A 21,921-nucleotide genomic window follows, 5' to 3' on the forward strand; every position below is an offset into this window, starting at 1 on the left:
TGCTTCAATAGCAGAGAAGAACTTTGAGTCCTGGTTGATTGGTACAGAGATCTTGTAATGAAAAAACAAGGGTTTGAAGCAAGAAAGGGCCAAGTTCCCATCCCAGCTCTGCCATCTACTCACCATCTGCCACTGGACAAATACGGTTGTCTATTTATTCCATTTAAAAATGTTATTGAGAGCCTTCTACATGACAAGCACTGTTCTAAGGAAGGAAGATACAGCAGGGCATGTGCTAGACAAGACTGTTGCCTCCGTGGAGCACTTATTCCAAAGCAAGAAGGAAGACAGATAGGTAGATAGATAGACAGATAGATAGATAGATAGATAGATGTTGTAGATAGATGCATAGAAGAGCTAGATACACAAAAGTTAATTTCAAATTGTTATAGTGCTATGAAAGGAATAAATAGGATAGTAAAATAATCCTATGTGGCATAGCGTGATCCAGAAAGACCTCTCTAGGAACACAAAATGTGAGCTGAGACCTGAAGATGGGAACGAGCCAGCCCTGTGAAGAGCTGGTGCGGAGCAATCCAGGCGGAGAGAACATCAAGCGCAGAGGCTGCTTCTGGAGGCAGGAAAGGGCTTTGCCTGTTGAAGGCCCAGGTAACAGGCCTGCATGGCAGTAATATGTTGAGCTGGTTAAGAGTGGTGTGAGGCAAAGTGGGAAATGTAAGCAACAACCAGTTAGATTTCTATTCGAACAGCAGTGGGAAGCTACTAAAGAGAGTTCAACAGGAGAGGACATGATTTCTGTTTACTAGATCAGTCTGGCTGCTGAGGGAAAAGTAGATCGTAGCAATGGGAGAGAAGCAGGGAGGCTATTGAATAACTCCAGGCATGAGATCATGGGGGGCTTGAAGTAGGATGGAGGCAGTGGAGGGAGAAATAAGTGGACAGATTTGAGATACATTTTGAAGATAAAATGAATGGAACATGCTGATGAACTGTACGTGCATGAGAAGGGAAAGAGAATGATCAAAGATGACTCGTAGCAGCCGGCCTGGTGGCGCAGCAGTTAAGTTCACACGTTCTGCTTCGGCAGCCCGGGGTTCGCCAGTTCGGATCCTGGGTGCAGACATGGCACCACTTGGCAAAAGCCATGCTGTGGTAGGCGTCCCATGTATAAAGTAGAGGAAGATGGGCATGAATGTTAGTTTAGGGCCAGCCTTCCTCAGCAAAAAGAGGAGGCTTGGCAGTAGTTAGCTCAGGGCTAATCTTCCTCAAAAGAAGTACAAGAAGATGGTCACGGATGTGCACTCAGGGCCAGTCTTCCTCAGCAAAAAGAGGAGGATTGGCAGCAGATGTTAACTCAGGGCTAATCTTCCTCAAAAAGAAAAAAAATGCCAAATAGGCATTTGAATATACAAAATCCAAAGTTTAGAGGAGGAAAACCATCAGCATTTGGTGGTATAATGCCTTGGAACCAGATGAGACCATTTAGGGATAGAATCTAGAGCGGGTCAAGGATGAAACCTCAGGGCATGCAATGTTTAGAGGTCAGGGAAGTGAGACTGAGCAGGAGTTACCTACCTCGTCGTAAAATGCAAAGTTACTGTCTGGAAAGATTAAATAAAATTATGTATTGTTTGCTACTAGCCAGTTAAAGACATTCAACAATTGTTCATTTCTTCCTTTTTGTTTAACCTTCTCCCTTCTTACCCACTCCCGATATACAAATATAATTAATCACTTGTTCTAAAAAAAAGAGAAGGGAGCCACTGTATATCCTAGGAATAAAAAAAGTTTGGCTCAATTTTACATAGGCCCCAACTGCATGTAATAAACCAGCAAAGATCATACATTGACAAGTCATTGTGCGTCTCAACTAGTAATCCCAAATGACAGGTCTCCTATCCTTCTAAAGAATTCCGTCTCGTTCTAATTACTCTAAAGCTTAAGTTACTAAATTAACACAAATTATACCCAAGCTTGTCTTCTTTCATTTTAAAATGGAAAATTTTCATCCTGCGTTTACCTGTTCTCTTTGAACACCTTAACTCCTGCTTATACTTAGATGGTATGTTTATAGGATCATTATCATACTTACAGAAAGTCTGTAAAAACAACAAAAGTAATGATCCACAATTAATCTAGAGTATGTGTATCAGGATCAGGTTCAGAAAATGCCAAAACAACTGTGGCTTAAATGAGGTAAGAGTTTCCTTTTTTACAGAAAACAAGTTGGGAGACAGATATTTGGGGGCTGGTGTGGAGGCTGCAAGGTGTTGTCGGGGACCCAGGCTCCCATCTTCCTGCCCCGTCGTTCCCGGCGCAAGGCTTCTATCGTCAAAGTCACCTTTGTGGTCTGGGTGGCTTCCTGAGTTTCAGGAAGATGGAGGAACCACTGAGTCAGCATCCTTTGTGAACTTTCCTAAAAGGCCTGTGAAACTCTTTCCCTACTGTATTTGGCCAGAATGTAGTCTTAGAGCTACACCTAGATGCAGGGGGTGACTGGGCTGCCTTTTGGCCCCAGTTGCCAGCTAAAAACCAGGTTTCTGTTAAGGGAGAAGGGGAGAATGGATGTTGGTAGGCAACTAATGGTCTCTTTCAGAGGGGGTATACACAACCCTTATCAACCAGTGTTTTTTATGGAATAAACCATTTAAGAATCTTCCTCTTTTAATGATTAGTCCAAAAAAACAAGCTATCCTTAATAAAGCCATCCATCCTCAGTCCTTTGATCAAGTTTTACCCTATCTAATTTAAGTAAATTCAATGTTTATGGACCATCTGTGTTGCATGAGGCAGCTGGTTCAGCAATATAGGAGATACAAAGATTTACAAATCCTCACATGATATATACATTTATTATAAAAGAAAAATAAGGGGCCAGCCCCGTGACCTAGTGGTTAAGTTCAATGCACTCTACTTTGGTGGCCCAGGTTCAGTTCTGGGGTGCAGACTTTCACCACTTGTCAGTGGCCATGCTGTGGCAGCAACCCACGTACAAAATAGAGGAAGATTGGCAACGGATGTTAGCTCAGAGTGAATCTTCCTCAGCAAAAAAAAAAAGGAAAAAGAAAAAGGACGGAAATCCTCACTGTAATAGGCTATTGAATTGTCCTGTAAATTAAGAAATTTGGGAGTTCAGCATATAAAGAGATTCATTATGATAGAAGACTTTGAAGAAGGTTTTGGCAAAGAAAGAAGATGAAGGCAAGATGGGCCCAGATAGATAGACAAGAAAAGGACATTCCACATATAGACAATCACATAAGCAAAGTCAGGAAAGTGGGCCAGCCCAGTGGTGCAGCGGTTAAGTTTGCATGTTCCACTTCAGCGGCCCAGGACTTGCTGGTTCGATCCCAGGTGCAGACCTACACACCACTTACAAGCCATGCTGTGGTAGGCGTCCCACATATAATGCAGAGGAAGATGGGCACAGATGGTAGCTCAGGGCCAATCTTCCTCAGCAAAAAAAAAAAAAAAAAGAGGAAGATTGGTGGCAAATGTTAGCTCAGGGCTAATCTTCCTCAAAAAAAAAGGAACATACAAGAATGGTTAAGGAGCAAGAGAGATTGATTTGAATATAATAACATTTAGGGAAGAAATAGTAATGTGTCTATTGATAATGAGCCTTGGTATACAATCAACTGTACATCTCTGCTGCCTACAACAGTATGATCTTTCTTATTTTCTCATGATCCTGGGAAGTAAGTTTGGAAATTCAATGATGGGGCTGGGTAATGGGAGGATATAATCAGGACAAAAGAGAGTAAGTCCTTTGTCCTGTTTGGCTTCCAGCCCCTCAGCTCTGTCCATGCCACCGCACTCCTGTCCTGGGAGTGAGCCCATCCAGAGCCCTCTGTGCCCATGGATATGATGCAATACAGAATCTGCACTGAGTTTTATCTCTCTTGGAAGAATACAGCACGCAGTCAGGCACATGGCACTGCAAAATGTTGTGGGTGAAGATTCACATTGCACACCTGGAGCTAGGGTGCTTGCTCTAGGAGTGCAGAGGACCCAAATCATGAAGGGCCTTTAATATCGCCCTAAGGTATTAGGAAATGGGGAATGACAAAAGGCTTTCAAAACAGAAGGGCAACAAAACCAGGACTATTATTTGGAATAATAACTCCAACAGCACTGACTAGAATAGGAAATATTTTAAAAGATCAGCTCAGAGAGTATTTCTGTTCAGACTACTTGACTGAAGCAGAAACTACAGCTGTACTGAGGAGAGTGGCAATAGGTCAGCATCCCGTGACCACATGGCACTGTGGCTTTATGATTGTGTTTGAAAGCACAATTGTTTACAACCTCCTCTTTCTTCCTTGCCTTATCATTAGTGTTACTTTAGAATAATGAAGCCTGTTCCATCCATTAACTCCACTAACATTTGATCTCCCCGTGGATTGAGGTTAAAAATTAATTACTCTTCCAACATATTGATTACATGACTATAAATATAAAAACAGAACTACAGAGCAACTACAGGGACCTTTGTTTGAATAGCATGTTTGCTCTTTTTAAAGGACAGAATTAATCTTGAAGGACCTTGAAACTGGCGGAAGATACTAGAAAAGCAACCCTAGAGTGCCATCTAGTGTTAGCAACGTCTTTAAATGCAGTGTATCAAGAAGGGTCTTGTTTCATGCACCGTATGCGACTCCCTCTTGTTAAAAACTAGGCAACATCTGACTAGGAAGAACCAAACTCTCAAACTACCTTTATCGCTTGTCATCCGGATACAGATCTGAATTTTAAACAAACAAAATATTCACTTTGGAATGCAGCAAGAGGGAGACTTCAGCTTCTAGGCAGTGTTAAAGGCACTGTTTTCAGCTTTGCATCATCCATCATACAACTCCCTCTTTTTATCATTCTAGGAAAAGTTTGGCCCTACGGTAGAGCTAGCTTTCAACTCTTTCCTTTCATCTCTTTAACTGAGTAGTTTCGGATTATTTCACCTAATTAAAAGTGAACTCATAATCTTTCATGAATTAAAGGACGGATAGCATGGAAGAGGTTAGGAACCGGTGATAAAGTCTCCTGCCGTGGAAAGTCGTTGTTACTGGGGTGGCTCATATATCAGAGCCCTGCCTCCTGCAGACATTAAAATTCACTTTGTTTCGTGTCCCTAATACTGCCCAGCCCTCGGGAAGCACGAATCTGACATTATAGTAGGCAATTCACGCTGACCTAGTAACTCAAAGCAATCATCACTGGTAACTTGAAGTGACTGCGCTCCAAAAGAAATAGAGCCTAAGGTCACAGTTGTAAATCTTGCCACAGGAAGGCCAAAGATTATAATCTTTATGCCAAGTGCTGCAGATTCCTTTCTGCTGAGCAGAGTCATATTTCAAAGACTTCACTAATCTGAAACCTATAGGCGGTTGTGACAATAGCAGATATGGCTTAAATGACATCAGACATACATTTTAAAGAACACCGGTAAATCAGCGGAAAAAAGGCAATTACATTTATTATAACTGAGGTTGAGATTTTATAGGTTCTAGCTTCACACTATACTGAAATTCAAGTATCATTTTTTTATGAATTAAAAGGCTAACATAATTAAATAATTAAATCTAGTTTGTTAAGGAGCTGTGTGCTCCTGCATCAGCTCATACTTATATAATTTGCAAGCAGACTCTGAGTTTGCTATGATTGTGTGTAAACAGCGGGTACTAGTTCAGGTGGAGCTTTGTACTCTTGAGACCAAGGTCGGAGGTTTGATTCCTAAGCGGGACAGACAGCTTCACTGTTGGCTGTCTTGAGGCGTCTTACCAATATTTCCTCAAGATCACTGGGCTTTGGGAAAGTGAATGTGTCAACTGGCCACTGCTAAAGAAAAAACAAATTTTTATTTGTCCTTATTAGACTTTTTATTTCATATGTAGTGTATGCTTCCTATGTGTAAAATAATGTCAAGATGTAATTGTTTTTTAAGCTAGCGTTCTTGCAGATGCTAACAGTCCTCTCCTGTACTGCCCTGTCCCGAGAGATTCTCTCACCTCTGTATTTCCGTGCCTCTCATCCTTGTAGAAAGATAGACATATAAGTCGAATTTAGGGTTTTTAAATAAAACAGCATCATGCTCTGTACATAATCTGCAGCAGGATTTATCTTCACTTAGCAGTACATCACAGGTACTCCTCCGGTCTGTAACTCAGTCTTTTTCATTGCCTAATATTCTGCAGAACGGATGTTTCAGAATTCATCTAATTGTCCCCCTCTTCATGAGCATTCAGGTTGTTTCCAGGTTTTTTGTTTTGTTTTGTTTTGTTTACATTACAAATAATGCTGCAAAAAATATCTTATACATATAATCTGAATATATCAGCCTTTTATTCTTCTGGGATACAGTTCTAAAGAGACAGAAGAAGTAATAAATAACTGATGCAGCCTCTAATACCATGTTAAATACCTGAAGTTGAAAGAGAAGATTTCTCCTCCGACACACAATAAGTCTGAGCGTGTGTCATAACAAAAAGGCATGGGCACATTTGCTCCAGGTCTGAAATTCTGGAGAAAAAAATTAAAATGAAAAAGAACAACTCTTTATGTTGCTATTATGATCCTCAGCATACTCTCTGCCAAAATTACGCTCCGTGCCATGATTTCATAAGATGTAGCAATATTAAGTTCTTATCGCTCCTCTGCAATCCAGTTACGAGTTAAGTAGAAATCTAAACAAGACGTCTTTGGCCTCAGATGCTCCTGAAAAGAGCATTTTCAAGAGAAATTTCTTTCAACTTGCTTTTCTAAGAATAGGACTAGTATGAATGATAGGAAGACCGCTGGAGTTGGAGCCAGAAGAAGTAGGTCCAAGGCCTGGCTCAGTCACTTCTTTTAACAGCCAGCATTTATTGAGAACCTGTGATGTGCCAAACATTACACACAATGCTTTATGTGGATTAACAGATACAATCCCCACAATAACCTGATGAGGTACATACTATTATTATCCCCATTTTAAAAATGAGGAAACTGGGGCACAGAGAGTTCTGGAACTTGCACAAAATTACATAGCTAATAAGTGGTTGGACCAGGAATCAAACACAGGCAGTGTTCCTCCAAGAACCTGTGCTTTTAATCAATGTTCTAAAAGTGGGTCACCTTGAGCCCTTTCCTTCCTAAAACTCGGATAACTTATCTCAAACATGAGGATAATAATCCTTTTCTACGTATTTCCCTAGGTCTTTTTGAGGAGTAAATGAGATCATTATATGTAAAAGTCTCAGTGAGTTACAAATCATTACAGTTTTCAGTTTCTTTTCTGATTTTTAGAAATGAGCAAGATGAATCCTAAGCCAAATTCTAAGGTAGATATCCCTTTTCAACAGAGAGGTTTATACTTAGGCAAATCACCAGGCACTGACCTTACAATACTGCTGTTCTCTGAAACTAGCTATGATGTCCTTTTGATAGAATATATAAGTGTAGCGTGTGGAATGCAAAGAAGAGCTAGAGTCAGGGATGCAGGCCCATCGCTGGTTTCAGCTCTTATCGGCTCTAAGAAATAATCCTCTTATTCTTCAAACTTCCCATCTGTAAAACCTATGTCCCCATCTCGCAGGTTATTAAAGTAACATATCTGCATGTACTTTGTAAACTACCAAAAATTAAGCTGTTGTTTGTATTACTGCCATGTCAGACAGGAGTAATGTACAACTTAACCAGGGGAGGGAGAAGGAAAGGATGCCACTGGGGAGCCAGCCCTAGTCACCTCAATGCCTCAAAAATTCTGGAGAGCCCAATTTTGATGACCATGGGTTTTGTCACATTTTTTTTTTTCAGTTACAGTTGTCCGGGGCTATTTCCTTGCCTTGAGTCTCTGCCACCCATAGGGAAATTATTTATTCATTAATCCTTTCATTCAAGTACCAGTATATTGGTTGAGCATCTACCATATGCCTAGCAGTGTGCTAATCATGATAAACACTGGAGATACAACAGTAATCAAAATAAAGTCCCTGTCCTAATGGAACTTACATTCTAGAGGGGAGACATAAACAAAAAATTAAACCAAATGATAATAGCATGGGATAAGTGCTAGAAGGAAATTAATGTTGATAGGTGAGATGATGCGGTGGGAGAAACCCACTTTAGGTGGGGTAGTAGTTAAAGGTGGGATGCTGAAGAAGAAGAAGGGCAGACAGATTTAAAGTCTCTTTTTTTCCTTCTTTTTTTTTTTTTTTGTGGTGACAGTGATTGGCCCTGAGCTAACATCTGTTACCAATCTTCCTTTATTTTTAGTATGTGGGATGCCACCACAGCATGGTTTGATGAGCAGTGTATGGGCCCATGCCCGGGATCCAGGCCTACAAACTTTGGGCTCATGAAAGCCAGACCACCAGAGCAGAGCCTGCAAACTTAACCATTACACCACCAGCTGGCCCTTAAAGTCTCTTTTGAAGGCAGAGCTGACATAAGTTGATGGATCTGATGTGAGGGATAAGGAAAGAGAGAATTAGAAGATGACTACTAGGTTTCCATAACAGACAACTGAAAGCACTATGTCACCATTTACTTTCTCGTGGAAAATTGGAAGAGGGTTTGTGGAAGTCAAGAGTACCTTTTGGGAGATGCTGATTTTTAAATGCCTGTAAGCTATTCAAGTGTCAAGTTGGAAATATGAACCCAGAACACAAATGAAAGTTCTAGATTTAAGATAAAAATTGGGATGTCATGAGCTTATAGACAGTACTTGAAACCATGGGAATCTGCATTAAGCTGTTGGATGTTACCTTTCCCTTTGTTATTGACATTTTAATTAATAACAGAAGTCTGCAAAACTTTCAAGAATGGATATTTTTTTAAATCCCTATTAGTGAAATTTCAGGAAAACTATAAGTCCCAGGAAAAATATTTCCAGCTAGAAGCTGAGAAGGAATTCTTAGGCTCTGGAAAATCATGCCGATGGGGTGATCTGCTACTCTGAAGGGGATAAGGCGTAATGGAACGAAATAGAACTTAGACCAAGATGGACCTGGGCTTGAATTCCAGCTCTGTCATTGCTAGTTATGTGGCTTTAAGAACGTTTCCTGTCCTTTTCATCTTCTGTTCAATTATCTAAACAATTAAAATAAATATACCCACCTTGTGGAGTTGTGAGAATTATAAATAATATATGCAAAAATGCCTAGCACAGGATAGTGCTCAATAAACAGCAACACTAAATTTCTCTTCTTCCCTGCACCGTAAAATGTCTTGAAAGACACAATCTCTACTTCCACACCTCATTCTCTCCTCAGTTCGCTATAGTCGAGTTTCCCATCCCTCCATTCCACTAGATCTCCTCTTGTCAAAGTCCCCAGTGGTGTTGAATCTGTCCTCAGTTTCGCACCACTTCTCCGCAGCGTTTGACCCACATGATCACTCCTCCCTTGTTGATTCGCTTTCTTCTCTTGGCTTCAGTGTCACCATACCATCCCAGTTTTCTACGTATCTCACAGAAGGCTCCTTCTCAGTCTCCTTTGCTGGATCCTTTTCCCCGGCTCAAACTCAATTATCTCAGGTTCAGTTCTGGAGCCCCATTTCTTTTGTGGCCTCACTCCTCCAAAGTAATAATATCCAGTCCTGTTGTTTTAAATACATCTGTAGATTCCCAAATTTACATCTTCCCCTGAACTCCAAATTCATATATTCAGCTGCCTACTTGACATCTTCATGTGATAAGCACCTCAAGTTTAACAGATAAAAAACAAAACTCTTGACCTCCTCTACTCCTCAAGTCTTCCACCATCTTAGTAAAATGGCATCATCAACCTCCCAGTGGTACCCTACCAAAATCCTACCTTTCAGCAGATGCTATTAATTCTATTTCCAAAATACATCACAATCTGTTTCATCTGTACCACCAAACCCCAAGATCAGGCCACCACCGTTTCTTACCTGGACTGCTACTCAAACAGTCTCCAAGATTCCACTACAATCCATTCTTCCATAGCAGCCAGGGTAAACTTTTTTTTTTGAAGATTTTATTTTTCCTTTTTCTCCCCAAAGCCGCCCGGTACATAGTTGTATATTCTTAGTTGTGGGTCCTTCTAGTTGTGGCATATGGGATGCCGCCTCAGCATGGCTTGATGAGCAGTGCCATGTCCGCACCCAGGATTCAAACTGGCGAAACGCTGGGCTGCCGCAGCGGAGTGCACGAACTTAACCACTTGGCCACGGGGCCAGCCCCCTGGGGTGAACTTTTGAAAATCAGATCATGTTGCTTTCATATCTAAAATCTTTCAACAGCTTCCCATTGCACTTAAAATGAAGTCCAAGCTGTTTACCATGGTTTGTTAAGGCTTACATGATTAAGCCTCAGCTTTCTCTCCAACCCATCTCATTATACTCACCCACTCTAGCTACCCTTCTGCCTCACCAGCTTCCCTTCTTTCCTCTATGCTCATTTCCCCTTTGGGGTCTTGCCCTAGTTGTTGCCTCTGCCTAGAACTCCCTGCCTAAGATCTTTTCATGGCTGACCCCTTCTCATCATTCTCAGAGATGCCTTCCCAGATCACCCAGTCTTAAACAGCACCTACCCCCTCAGTCATGCTCTGTCACATAACCCTGATTTCTTTTTTTTATTTGTAATTATTTGAAATCATCTTGTTTATCAATGTGTTTACTTCTGTACTGTCTCCCCTCCACTAGATCACGGGCTCCAGGAAAGCAAGGATCAATCTCTCTTATCCAACCCTACATGCTTAGAACCTGGACAGAGCCTGACACACCACAGACATTCAAACAGATGTGTCAAATGAATGAATGAACGTAATCATTGTTGCTCTGCCTAGGTACAAGGCTGAGACTCAGGTGCTGTGGAATACCGTCCTATACTTGGTTCAATTTTTGCTACTTGGCCAATTCCTTCTGCGTTACCTAAACGCCTTTTCTTCTCTTTCCCTGCTCCCACTCACATTTTAAATGTGAGCGTTTCCCAAGGCTCAACTAGTTATTCAATTCTCTCTCTTAAACATCTCTTATTTCTATCTTGTTCTCTCCTGACCACACCTACTGCCTGACCTCAGGCCCCCTTCATCTTTTACCTCAACATTGAACAGTCTCCTAATTGGTCTGCCTGTGTCTGGTTTCACCATTCTTAAATCCAGTATCTAGTTTCTCTAATACACAAATTTCAGTTAACAGCCTTCCTTCAGAGTTTCCCCCTTTTCTACAGACTCCTAGGTAAGGCGGGGAAGGGTCTTCTGTGATTGCGCCACTGCCTCCTGTGAGCCTCACAGTTCAGATCTTCCCCAGATCACCCTACACTCCAGCCATTCCAAAAAGACTTTCAAATGCCCTCCTATTTTCACCCCTTTGCTCTGGTACGAACTGTTCCTTCTACTAGAAACGTCTTTCCATCAGCCCTTGCCTCTTACCTCTGTACGTTAAATGCGTACTCTTCCTTCAATACCCAACTCAACGATCTCCTCTTCGCAAAATCTTCTCCAATCTACCAAATCTACATTGGTCCTTTTTTTCCCCCTTGCTGCCTCTGTAACAAATACATACTTTTGGGGTTTTTTTACTTTTCAAGCTATATGACAATTATTGATTAGCTTGATACCATGTTCTGAGCTCCTTGATGATAGGAACTATGTTTTATCTTTGTGTCTCTAGCACTCTGCCTGGAATATAATAAAATGTTACTAATAAACATTTGTTGATAGAGGAAAATAAAGAAGCTAGAGACAAATGCATTCAGCGACTCAAACATGCATTATGAAAAATAAGTTGTGGGGCCGGCCCTGTTGCCGGGCGTTTAAGTTCACGCGCTCTACTTCGGCAGCCCAGGGTTTTGCCAGTTCAGATCCTGGGCACGGACATGGCAGCGCTCATTAGGCTATGCTGAGGTGGTGTCCCACATGCCACAACTAGAAGGACCCACAACTAAAGTATACAACTGTGTACTCGGGGGATGTAGGGAGAAAAAGCAGAAAAGAAAAAAAAAAAAAGAAGATTGGCAACAGGTGTTAGCTCAGGTGACAATCTTTAAAAAAAACAAATAAATAAAAGAAGTTGTGTTGCCAAACCATCATTTAAAAAGTAGCAAGAGGAAGATGGGCATGGATGTTAGCTCAGGGCTGGTCTTCCTCAGCAAAAAGAGGAGGATTGGCAGCAGATATTAGCTCAGGGCTGATCGTCCTCCAAAAAAAAAAAAATAATAAAAAGTATCAATGAGGGGTCAGCCCCGTGGCCGAGTGATTAAATTCATGCACTCTGCTTCAGTGGCCCAGGGTTTTGCCACTTCAGATCCTGGGTGCAGACATGGCACCGCTCATCAAGCTATGCTGCGGCAGCATCCCACATGCCACAACCAGAAGGACCACAACTAAAAATATACAACTATGTACCAGGGGGCTTTGGAGAGAAAAAGGAAAAATAAAATTTTTTTAAAAACAAGAAAGAAAGAAAAAGTATCGATGAAAGATGTCATACACTATTATTCTTTATTATTTTCCTGAAGGAGTGGTGGAAGAATAGAAATTATATATTCTGAAAACCTGCTTAATTTAGATCACATATCAGAGACTTCGAAATCACACAGTGGTGAGAACTGTTTGTCACCACATTGCCTCCCCTCCATTTGCCACTTCGAAAATGGCCAGTTAACAAAACCCTTTACTTTGCATGCATCTTATAATTGCATTGATTCAAAAAAAAAAAAGAAAAGAAAAAAGCCAGCAGTCTGCTTATTATGAGAGCTCCAGGTTATTTTGGAATTCCTGAACCAAATGCACAAATCAGTTCTTTTAATAGTCCTTGGAATTACGGAGCAACCAAGCAGATGCCAAAAGGGAGAGAGATGCTCAATGTTCTTTTGATGGGGCCTGAAAATACAATGAATGCTAGAACGGTTGCACTGTAGAAAGCACTATAAACATAAGCCTCCTCTTTTTTTTGCTTTTATCTGCTAAAAATGTCTGAAAGACTAACCTGGGATGTACATCTAAACTGCATCATAAGGCCTCTCTTGCCCAAAACAAAACGAAAAATTTCCCCATTTAAGGCTTGTCCTTCCTACCAGTAAGGTTAGCATATTATCTTTAGAAAATCCCTATTAAAAAGCACATGGGAAGGTTCTCCCTTGCAAAAATTAATTTTCATTATTCTGTTGGCTGTGTTATTTTGTCAGATTTTTAAAGAGAGACCACCTCCCCAGGGCTAAAAAGGATAGGAAACAGGAAGTTGTTGATAGAAAAGGAAGCCCAAAAAGAGAAGGACAGGACTGGAGGCAATATTCAGTCTGCTTTTGACTAAGGCAGGCCTTGATTTTCACTTAACTTGTGAAATGAAGGAACCAGAGTAATGGCCTCCGAAGGACACTCTGATAAGAGTTAGGATGCAACCTCAAGATTCTCTGGGGCTCAAGACAATTCTCAGTCCCAAAGAAAAACAGACTTTGTTTTGAGCTTATCTTGCAGTGACAAAGTGAAAACTCATGAGTCAATGACCTGCAAAAGCATCAAAAATTAAAAGCAATTTTAGGGGTTCCTAGCTGGGGTGGGACCTGACTTAATGGAGATCTCCCTACATTTGCGTTTTTAATGAAAGTGTGAGAAAATCTTAGAACCGAAAACTCCTCTTAAAATGTCAGCACTAGGGGGGCACCCACAGTAATGAAGTGTTTTGCTTGTGAAAACACCAGAAACGACATGAACATGGAACCGCCTACCCTCAGTACACTGGAGTGGAATAGACCCCACATCCAATGGATTCCAGTAAGAACAGCTTGAAGTGAACAGGAAAGGCTACAAGATGGAAATGCTACGAAATCAAAATTCCAAGGTAGATACCTTGGAATAGGCTACTGAAGACCAGTCACCAGTGAGGTAGAAACAAGTGACAACATAGGAAGCAAGAAATGGGGAGATTAGAGGTCTCGCTGGGCCACGGTGAGGAACAGACAAGGAACACGAAACAATCAAGAAGGCCTCTACGTACTTCAAGAGGTTAAGAACGTGTCTGCAGGCTCCCAGGACATGCCTCCTCCCCCTTCTGACTACATGGAGCGAGTGGACAGCCCCGCGGCCTACTCCTCCAACGGGAAAGTCAACGACAAGCGCTCGTACCCAGAGTCTTCCTATAAATCGACCCCGGTGCCTGAAGTGGTTCAGGAGCTTCCACTGACTTCAGCTGTGGACGACGTCAGGCAGCCTCGGTACAGCAGCAGTGGTAACTTTGAGATGCCTTCAAAGAGGGCGCCCACAAAGGGAAGAGCCGGAAAGTCAAAGAGACCAGAGCAGGACCACTACGAAACCGACTACACGACCGGCGGCGAGTCATGCGACGAGCTGGAGGAGGACTGGGTCAGGTATGCGTGCCCTGCCTGCCGGAGCGCCTAGCGTGAGCCAGCCAGGTCTGGGAGCTGCTCCTCCTAAACTGGGGTGGGTGCTATGACTTCATTTTTAGCGGGCAGGACTGGAGACAGTTTTTGTTAGGTTTTTCCGTTAGTACGCTTTCATAATAAAGAGTGATGTGGAGGGATGTGTTTGGCTGTCACCACGTCTTAAAAACACATCCACCGTCCCCCACGTAGCCGATAAGCCTCACCAGAGCCCTTACTTTACCAGCAGTCACCTGAGAAAGATCTTTGCTGTAAATAAGATGCAAGAGTAGAGGACCTTTGTTTACCGATGGTCAAATCCCCAGAGCAGGGCTGTGGCCCTCCTTGGGCGTTCACTTGTCAGTTAAGCTTTCACGTTGAGACCAGAGATTCTTTTAAAAGTTTAATCCAAAGGACTTAGGCAAACAGCTTTGTAAACAACTGAGTTGATCCGTGTTCAGCCACGGTGGTGGTATTGTGAGTCCATCACTACCACTATACTCATGTCTGACGTGCAGCCTCCTTGTGCGCAAGTCTTCTGAGCAACGGGACACAACTCAGAACATTTGTGGCATGAATGGTGGTTCATCACAATATTGCTTCTCGAGGAGGCGGGAGGGGGTGGCACATGGAGCTCAAAGTCCGTACTCGCTGCTGGTTCTCTTACCTCGCCTTCTCCTCCTCCCCCGAGAGTTTTTGGCCAAGTTCAGGCATCTGTCTGTAAACTGTTTGCCTAACTTGTATCATGGGAGATTTAAAGGAAAACTTTCCAGAATCCTGAATTCTTGTTTCCCTTTTGAGCAAATCATTTAAGTTCTCTCCTCTGTCAAATGAAGCTGTTAGACTGACTTAGAGCTAAAATTTGAGTTCTGTGTTGCTGTGAAGTTCGTGAGTCCTGTGAAACAATTCAGAGTATTTTGTCAGTGGATTATGGGTTAATAGTGTCACCTTCACATGGAAAGAGTAGCTGGAATGTTGAGAGATACAAGTGAGACAGAATTTCAGGGTTTTTCCCATAGTTTAATGCATTGCCAGGTTATTTTTACAATGAGCATGCATTTTTATACAAGTGAATTTTAGTGTCTACCATTATAATCAAAGGACTGAAAATAGCTATTTCCACTTAGGAAAAACAAGATGAAGACCAAAAATACCCAAACAGTCTGAAAACTGTAGGTGGTAGCAGAAGAGCCAGCCGCCAGTCAGCTGCTCTGTCGCTGCAGTGATAAAAACATACTTTGTGTCCAGAATTCCAGTTTTAAGACTTAAACATGAGTTTTCCTTTACCATATGATGTTGTATGTTCAGAATAAATGAGTTCCTATGACTTGAATCTTAAATTTCATAAATGGTTTTCAACTTTATTTCTAAACATTATGGAGGCATAGTTTTTTTAAAAAAACATGAGCAGTGATGTATATAGTGTCATCGTTCTTAAGAGAACTTGTGTGCATCCCGCCCTCGTGTGCCCATCAGCAGCAAAAAGAAGACAAGAGAATGTCATTCTCACTTTTCACCAGCTTTGTTATCTTTGAGGAGGACACACTGGATTTTATGTCTGCTGGGGATATGTAAGGAGTCATTTTCTCACTCAATTTTTAGGGAATATCCACCTATCACTTCAGATCAACAAAGACAGCTCTACAAGAGAAGTTTTGACACTGGCCTGCAGGAGTACAAGAGCTTACAAGCTGAGCTCGATGAGGTCAACAGAGAGCTCTCTCGTCTGGATAAAGAACTGGACGACTACAGAGAAGAAAGCGCAGAGTACATGGTAAATTCACACCTGACGATTATCGATGACGTGTAATCTTACTCCACTCTATGGAGATACAGTATCCTTTATGCTAATGTCGATACAAATTTGCTGGTAATTATCAGACTGTAATTTCATTGAAGAATAATTGAAATTGAGTCTTGGATGAAAGTCTTTCCAAATTGAAGGGTGCTGATGTAATTAACAATTCCAAAGCAATAGTCTATGTACAGACATCCCTTCCTCTTTAAAAGAAAACAGCTATATTACTTTTTCTATTTGTAAACACAGTTCATTCTTTCTATAAAAAATTGGGATAATACAGAATTGCATACAGGAAAATAAATTGCCTTAAATTCTGCCGTCTAGTTGTCACCAAAATATTAGTTGTTAAGCTGTCCCGTCCATGCAAGACTGGACACACACGGTCTTCTACATTGAATCGTCTTGTGTTTTATTTTTATCCTTCCTACTCTTTTACTCCATGATAGTTTTTTTTCCCTCGATCACCTGTTGAGGTAGTATTTATCTAGGTAAAGTTACTCTTTTATTTTTTTTAATTTTTTTATTGGTGAGGAAGATTGGCCCTGAGCTAACATCTGTGCCACTCTCCCTTTATTTTGTTTTTCTGTATGTGGGACACTGCCACAGCATGCCTTGATGAGCAGTGTGCAGGTTTCCTCTCGGGATCCAAACCTGCGAACCCCAGGCTGCTGAAGCAGAGTGCGCGAGCGTAACTGCTACACCACCGGGCCAGCCCCTACTCTTTTCTTCTTAATCCCTCTTTCCATGCTGCACTCCTTGGAAGGCAGTCGCTGTGCATGGATGGCACTTAAGGAGTGGGGAGTTATGCTCCAGCTCTTTAAAGGCACTGGACCTGCACAGATTGTTTGGAATTCTTCTGCATGGGAAATTTGTCACTTCCTGCCATGTGTTTATCTATTTATTTAGTCCGTCTTTTACATCAGTATGGACTCATGGTATCTGTTTTATACTGTGGCGTATAATCAACACCACTTTATGTTGTTGCTCGAATTGTTACAGCTTTGACTGTTGGGAACGCTTTCAGTTGCCTCCCATGTTGTAGCCCCATCATTGTGGGGGGTTTTCTTTTTCAGTTCTTCCTGGCACTGCTTATATCCTGCTTTTTTTACTCAACAATAGTTTGTTTTCAATTCACATGAATGAAAAGATCTACTTACTGAAAGAATATTTTTATAGCTACACAATTTTCGTTCCTATGGCTGTGCCATAATTTACTTGAAGTTCCATTTATAGAGGGTGACTCTGAGGTGGTCTCCCCCCAGCACACACACGCACACCTGCCCCAGTAACACCCTGGGAGCCTCCTTATCTCTGTACTCTTGGCTGCTTATCTAGCCAGAATGTGAAGTATCTGAGTCAGAGATGATGTACATTTAAAGTTTTGTTGCAAAACTGCCCCCCAGAAAGATTATGCCAGCTGCATTCCTGCTGGCTATGTTCTTGAGGGCCCATTTGACCCACAGCTCACTAACTTTTTGTGCCTGAAAAATGACTGCCTTGTGTCTTAGATATTAGTAATTAAACTTTTTTCATCACTTCATATTGATTTTACTAAAACCCTTTGCCATTTTTTTTTTAAAGGCTGAGTTGTTTGTTTTTGTTTTTTGCTGGGGAAAATTGGCCCTGAGCTGACGTCTGTTGCCCATTCCCCCTCCCCTTTTTTTTCTCCCCAAAGCCCCAGCACACACCTGTATATTGTAGTTGTAGGTCCTTCTAGTTCTTCTGTGTGGGATGCTGCCACAGCATGGCCTAACAAGTGGTGTGCGGGTCTGCACCCGGATTCTGAACCGGCAAACCCCGGACCACCAAAGTGAGTGCATGAACCTAACCACTTGTCCACAGGGCTGGCCCCCCGCTTTGCCATTTTTAATTGAGGTGATCTGCTTTTCAGTTTTGCAGTATTTGCTTTCTATATAGTCTGTCTTCTCTCATGGCTTCTGTGTGGCGTCATCATAAACCTTCTCAACTCAGTGAACGTATGTTGATCGTGATTGTGTCCCAGATGATGTGGAAATGCTGAGGTTAGAAACATAAATAAATCCGTCTCTGCCCTCGAAGAGCTCCTGTTGTAGGAGAGAAACTGGCATCTAAACCGCTGGACGACGTGACTGGTGCTGTGTTCACAGTAGTGCCGGCAGCACTGTCACTAACAGCTCAGAAGGAATGGAGTCCACGGGGGGGCCAGAGAGTTTAGGGCAGGCTTGACTGGGAGGTGACCATTATGAGCTCCCCAGACAGTAGGGGACTGGGTGCATGAGTACGGCCATAAGAAGAACATGGTAGAAACCTGGAAGCACCAGCATGCTTAGATTTAAAGGATTGCAAATGACAGGCACTGAGAATGAAAGGGGTAGGAGACTAGATTAGTAGAGAAGTTAATGGGGAGTTCAGCCCAGTTCTAATGAGACTACCCTGGTCGGAGCTGTGCCTGACAAGACTGTGGTGTCAGCGGGTGCACGACCTGGCACGGGGGGAGCTGAGAGGCAGCGGAACGACGGGTGCTGGCCTTGACGGGTGCTGGCCTTCACGGATGGAACGTGGGAAATAGCTTACTGCTGTGAATGTCTCTTTACCGGGTCCCTTCGGGCCCTCCTGGTGACCACAACACTTTTAAGAGCTTTAAGACTTTCTCTTAATTCCCTATATTTTTGTCATCAACTAGCATTTTTAGCTCCAAAATACAACATCAGGAATGTTATTTTTGAAAGAGGAAATGCCCCGCTAAGCATATTCCTTTGTGTTTCTCATAACAGGCTGCTGCCGATGAATACAACAGGCTGAAGCAAGTGAAGGGGGTAAGTATTCGCGTTGTAAGATTCTTTGAGGAGGAACTGCTAGTGATGTGTTTCCCTTTTAACCTTTAGAATGACTGAATCCCCGGTCACACCTGCACTGATTATAGACAGAAGGCCCTGTAATTGCAAGAGGAAAACTGTAACTGAGAGGCTGGAACCTTAATTTTGGTCATTTGCAGCTACAACCGATACTGATTTTTTTTAACTTTTTTTTAAGTCGAGGTGTGCATACAGAAAAGTAGACAAATCATAGGTGTACAACTTGGTAAACTTCCACAAAGCAGCCACACACCTTTGCCTGGCACCCAGATCAAGAAATCACATCCTAGGGGCCGGCCCCATGGCCGAGCGATTAGGTTCACATGTTCTGCTTCAGTGGCTCAGGGTTTCACCGGTTCGAATCCTGGGCACGGACGTGGCACCACTCATCAGGCCATACTAAGGTGGTGTCCCACATGCCACAACTAGAAGGATCCACAACTGAAATATATGCACTTATGTACAGGAAGGATTTGGGGCGAAAAAGCAGGAAAAAAAATGAAGAAGATTGGCAACAGTTATTAGCTCAGGTGCCAATCTAAAAAAAAAAAAAAAAAAGAAATCACATCCTAATTGCCCTTGTATTGCATTCCAGTTTTCACACTCACCCCAGAGGTACCTAAGTTCTAACATCCTTCGTTCTAACATGGTCGAGTAGTTTTGCCTACTTTGAACTTTATATAAATGGGAATCCCACAGTATGTATTTAGAGTGTGATTTCTTTTGCTTGGTATTACGTTGGTGAGACCCATTCGTGTTTTGGTGTACAGCTGCGGTCCGTGTTTATGGGTGTCTATGCACACGTGCACACGTTTGTTAGGTTTATACTTAGGGGTGAAATTGCGGGGTCACCTGGCACGTGTGCATCCAGCCCTGGGTCGGCACTGTCAGACAGCTTTCCTGCTTTGTGTAACACATTCCCACCAGGCAGTGTAGATCCCAGTTGCTCCTCATCCTTGCCAACACTTGGCATCACCAGTCTTTATGGACTTAAAACATTTTTTGTTTTTAAAAGATTTTATATTGAATTTTTTTTAATTGCAGAACATTATGATTTAAAAGCAGGAGTTTAGTAGGGCATATAGCAACCTTTCCTGTCTCAGCCTCCTTCACCAGTTCCCTTTCCCAGGTCAACCCATATCATCAGTTTCTTGTTGTACTGATTTTTTTTAGGTAACGTATTAGCAGAAAGGCCAGTAAGTTTTCTTGGTGACTTTACAAATCATTAGAAATAAACGTATCCTTTGTCAAACCCAGGTTAGAAGATCCGAGAGAGCAAAGAGAATTAGCCACCCGTGTGGTCCGAGATGCTGCCACAGGTGTGACTCCATTTAACACCCCCAGCAATTCTATATACTAATATTCCCCTTTGTCTCTTCACCTCTGCCTTCCCAGCGGCTGACACATAACTCGTTTTTACCTTGTTCAATTTACCTAGTTCATTTCTTTTCCTTTTCAGTCTGCAGATTACAAAAGTAAGAGGAATTACTGCAAGCAGTTGAAGAGCAAATTGTCGCACATCAAGAAGATGGTTGGAGACTATGACAGACGGAAAACCTAGGCGGCAGGCGCCACACCGAGAGTAAGATGAAGCGGGCGTCTCTGCGGTGTTGGCAGAGGCAGATGACTCTGGACTGACCGGGAGCCCAGGCCTTTGTGATCATAACAGAGTGCTGGTAGCTTTAATATGACAGTATTGATGCATTTTATAAATAGCTTTTGATAATCAACTGGGCTGAACACTCCAATTAAGGATTTCATGCTTTAAACACTGGTTCTTGTATTAAGAACTAACTGTGGTTTGAGGTCTTTAACCCTTTGAGGAAGGTTCCGGAGAGAACGGTACTGTGAACTTTCATATCCTGGGCGGTCGCGTCGTTGTATCTGAGTGCTCCTCAGTTCGCATCGGTGATCCTGTTAATTCTCCCAGAGTCCTCCCTTCGCATCACGGTCATTCGTAATCACTCCTGTTCAAATGAGGAGCGTGGGTCCCTGCAGTGACGTCTCTGAAGGGCACAGCCTGTCGGCCAGCTCGCACTTTGGGTCAAGTCTGTTCTCCGACTCACTGAGCAGTCCCTGGCCTTCCATATTTTAGCTACTATGACGTTGTGTTCTACCACCCTCCCTACTGATTTTTTTCTGTGTATAAATGGTTAAAGAAGCTTTTTATTGTTTTACGTTATCCAGGTGAAAGATCATGTTAAAGTAACAAATTGTGAAATTTAAAGATTGTAAATATACATTGACTTTTTAAATCAGAATTTAAACCTACTGGTTAGAATTTTCTGTATTTTTAAATACTTTTTAATCTTTTTATGGTTTACATATGTTTTTTCTTAACCAACTAGGCTGTTTCATTTATCAGAGTATCTGATTACATTTATAATTCAACTGTGACTTGAATTGTATCTCACAAGAATGTTCAAGTTCTGTACATATTTTATAAGGTATTAAACCTGGGGTTTTCTTCCTATAATATACCTGTTTGACGTCATTAGTGCTGTTCATACTAAGCTGTCGAAAACTACACTCATCAGTTGTATCTGTTGCTGTTTTAATCTGTCTTGGGTGCTGTGCTGGCTGCTGGATTCCTGGTCCTTTGGCTGTAAGATGGCCGATTGGTCTTGAAATGGAATACAAAACACCACAAAACACCAAATTACTTCAAATGGTGCCCTTAAATCTCAGCACTTTTTTTTTTAATTCAAATTTTTATTAAGTAAAATTAGCTGATAACACTGGGCATGTAGCTGGTAGCCAAATTGATGTGATTATCCCCCAGTTTAGAACTCTTTTCTTTGAAAATTTTTTAAAGAATAATCTTTAAATCATTGGTATGCAATTCAGGCATTTACGTATATAATTTTTTATATACAAGTCTGAATCATTGTCCAAAGATAAATTTTTAAATGTTTCCATTATAACACTGATTCATTCTTCAAATTGAAGAAATTCTTAATTTTCCATGTGCTGTACGTACTTACTACAAAAGATAATGAATAGTTTAT

The 21,921-nt window shown here is 41.9% G+C and overlaps 1 protein-coding gene across 1 annotated transcript; it reads left to right on the forward strand.

The window, feature by feature from the left end:
• The first annotated feature begins 494 nt into the window (after positions 1–494).
• Positions 495–21,386, forward strand: LOC124243327 (occludin-like). Its single transcript, XM_046668937.1, has 5 exons — positions 495–609; positions 13,903–14,266; positions 15,881–16,052; positions 18,833–18,874; positions 20,373–21,386. The coding sequence occupies exons 1-5, from the start codon at positions 495–497 to the stop codon at positions 20,472–20,474; spliced, it is 795 nt and encodes a 264-aa protein (XP_046524893.1). The 3' UTR covers positions 20,475–21,386.
• Positions 21,387–21,921: the final 535 nt, after the last annotated feature.

This window comes from Equus quagga, chromosome 8, assembly GCF_021613505.1.
Source record: "Equus quagga isolate Etosha38 chromosome 8, UCLA_HA_Equagga_1.0, whole genome shotgun sequence".
NCBI lineage: Eukaryota > Metazoa > Chordata > Mammalia > Perissodactyla > Equidae > Equus > Equus quagga.

Coding starts and splice junctions, on each gene's coding strand:
- LOC124243327 (XM_046668937.1), top strand. CDS start 495: ATGGGAACGAGCCAGCCCTGTGAAGAGCTGGTGCGGAGCAATCCAGGC. Junction 14,267..15,880: donor CTGGAGGAGGACTGGGTCAG/GTATGCGTGCCC, acceptor CTCAATTTTTAG/GGAATATCCACCTATCACTT. Junction 18,875..20,372: donor GGCTGAAGCAAGTGAAGGGG/GTAAGTATTCGC, acceptor TTTCCTTTTCAG/TCTGCAGATTACAAAAGTAA.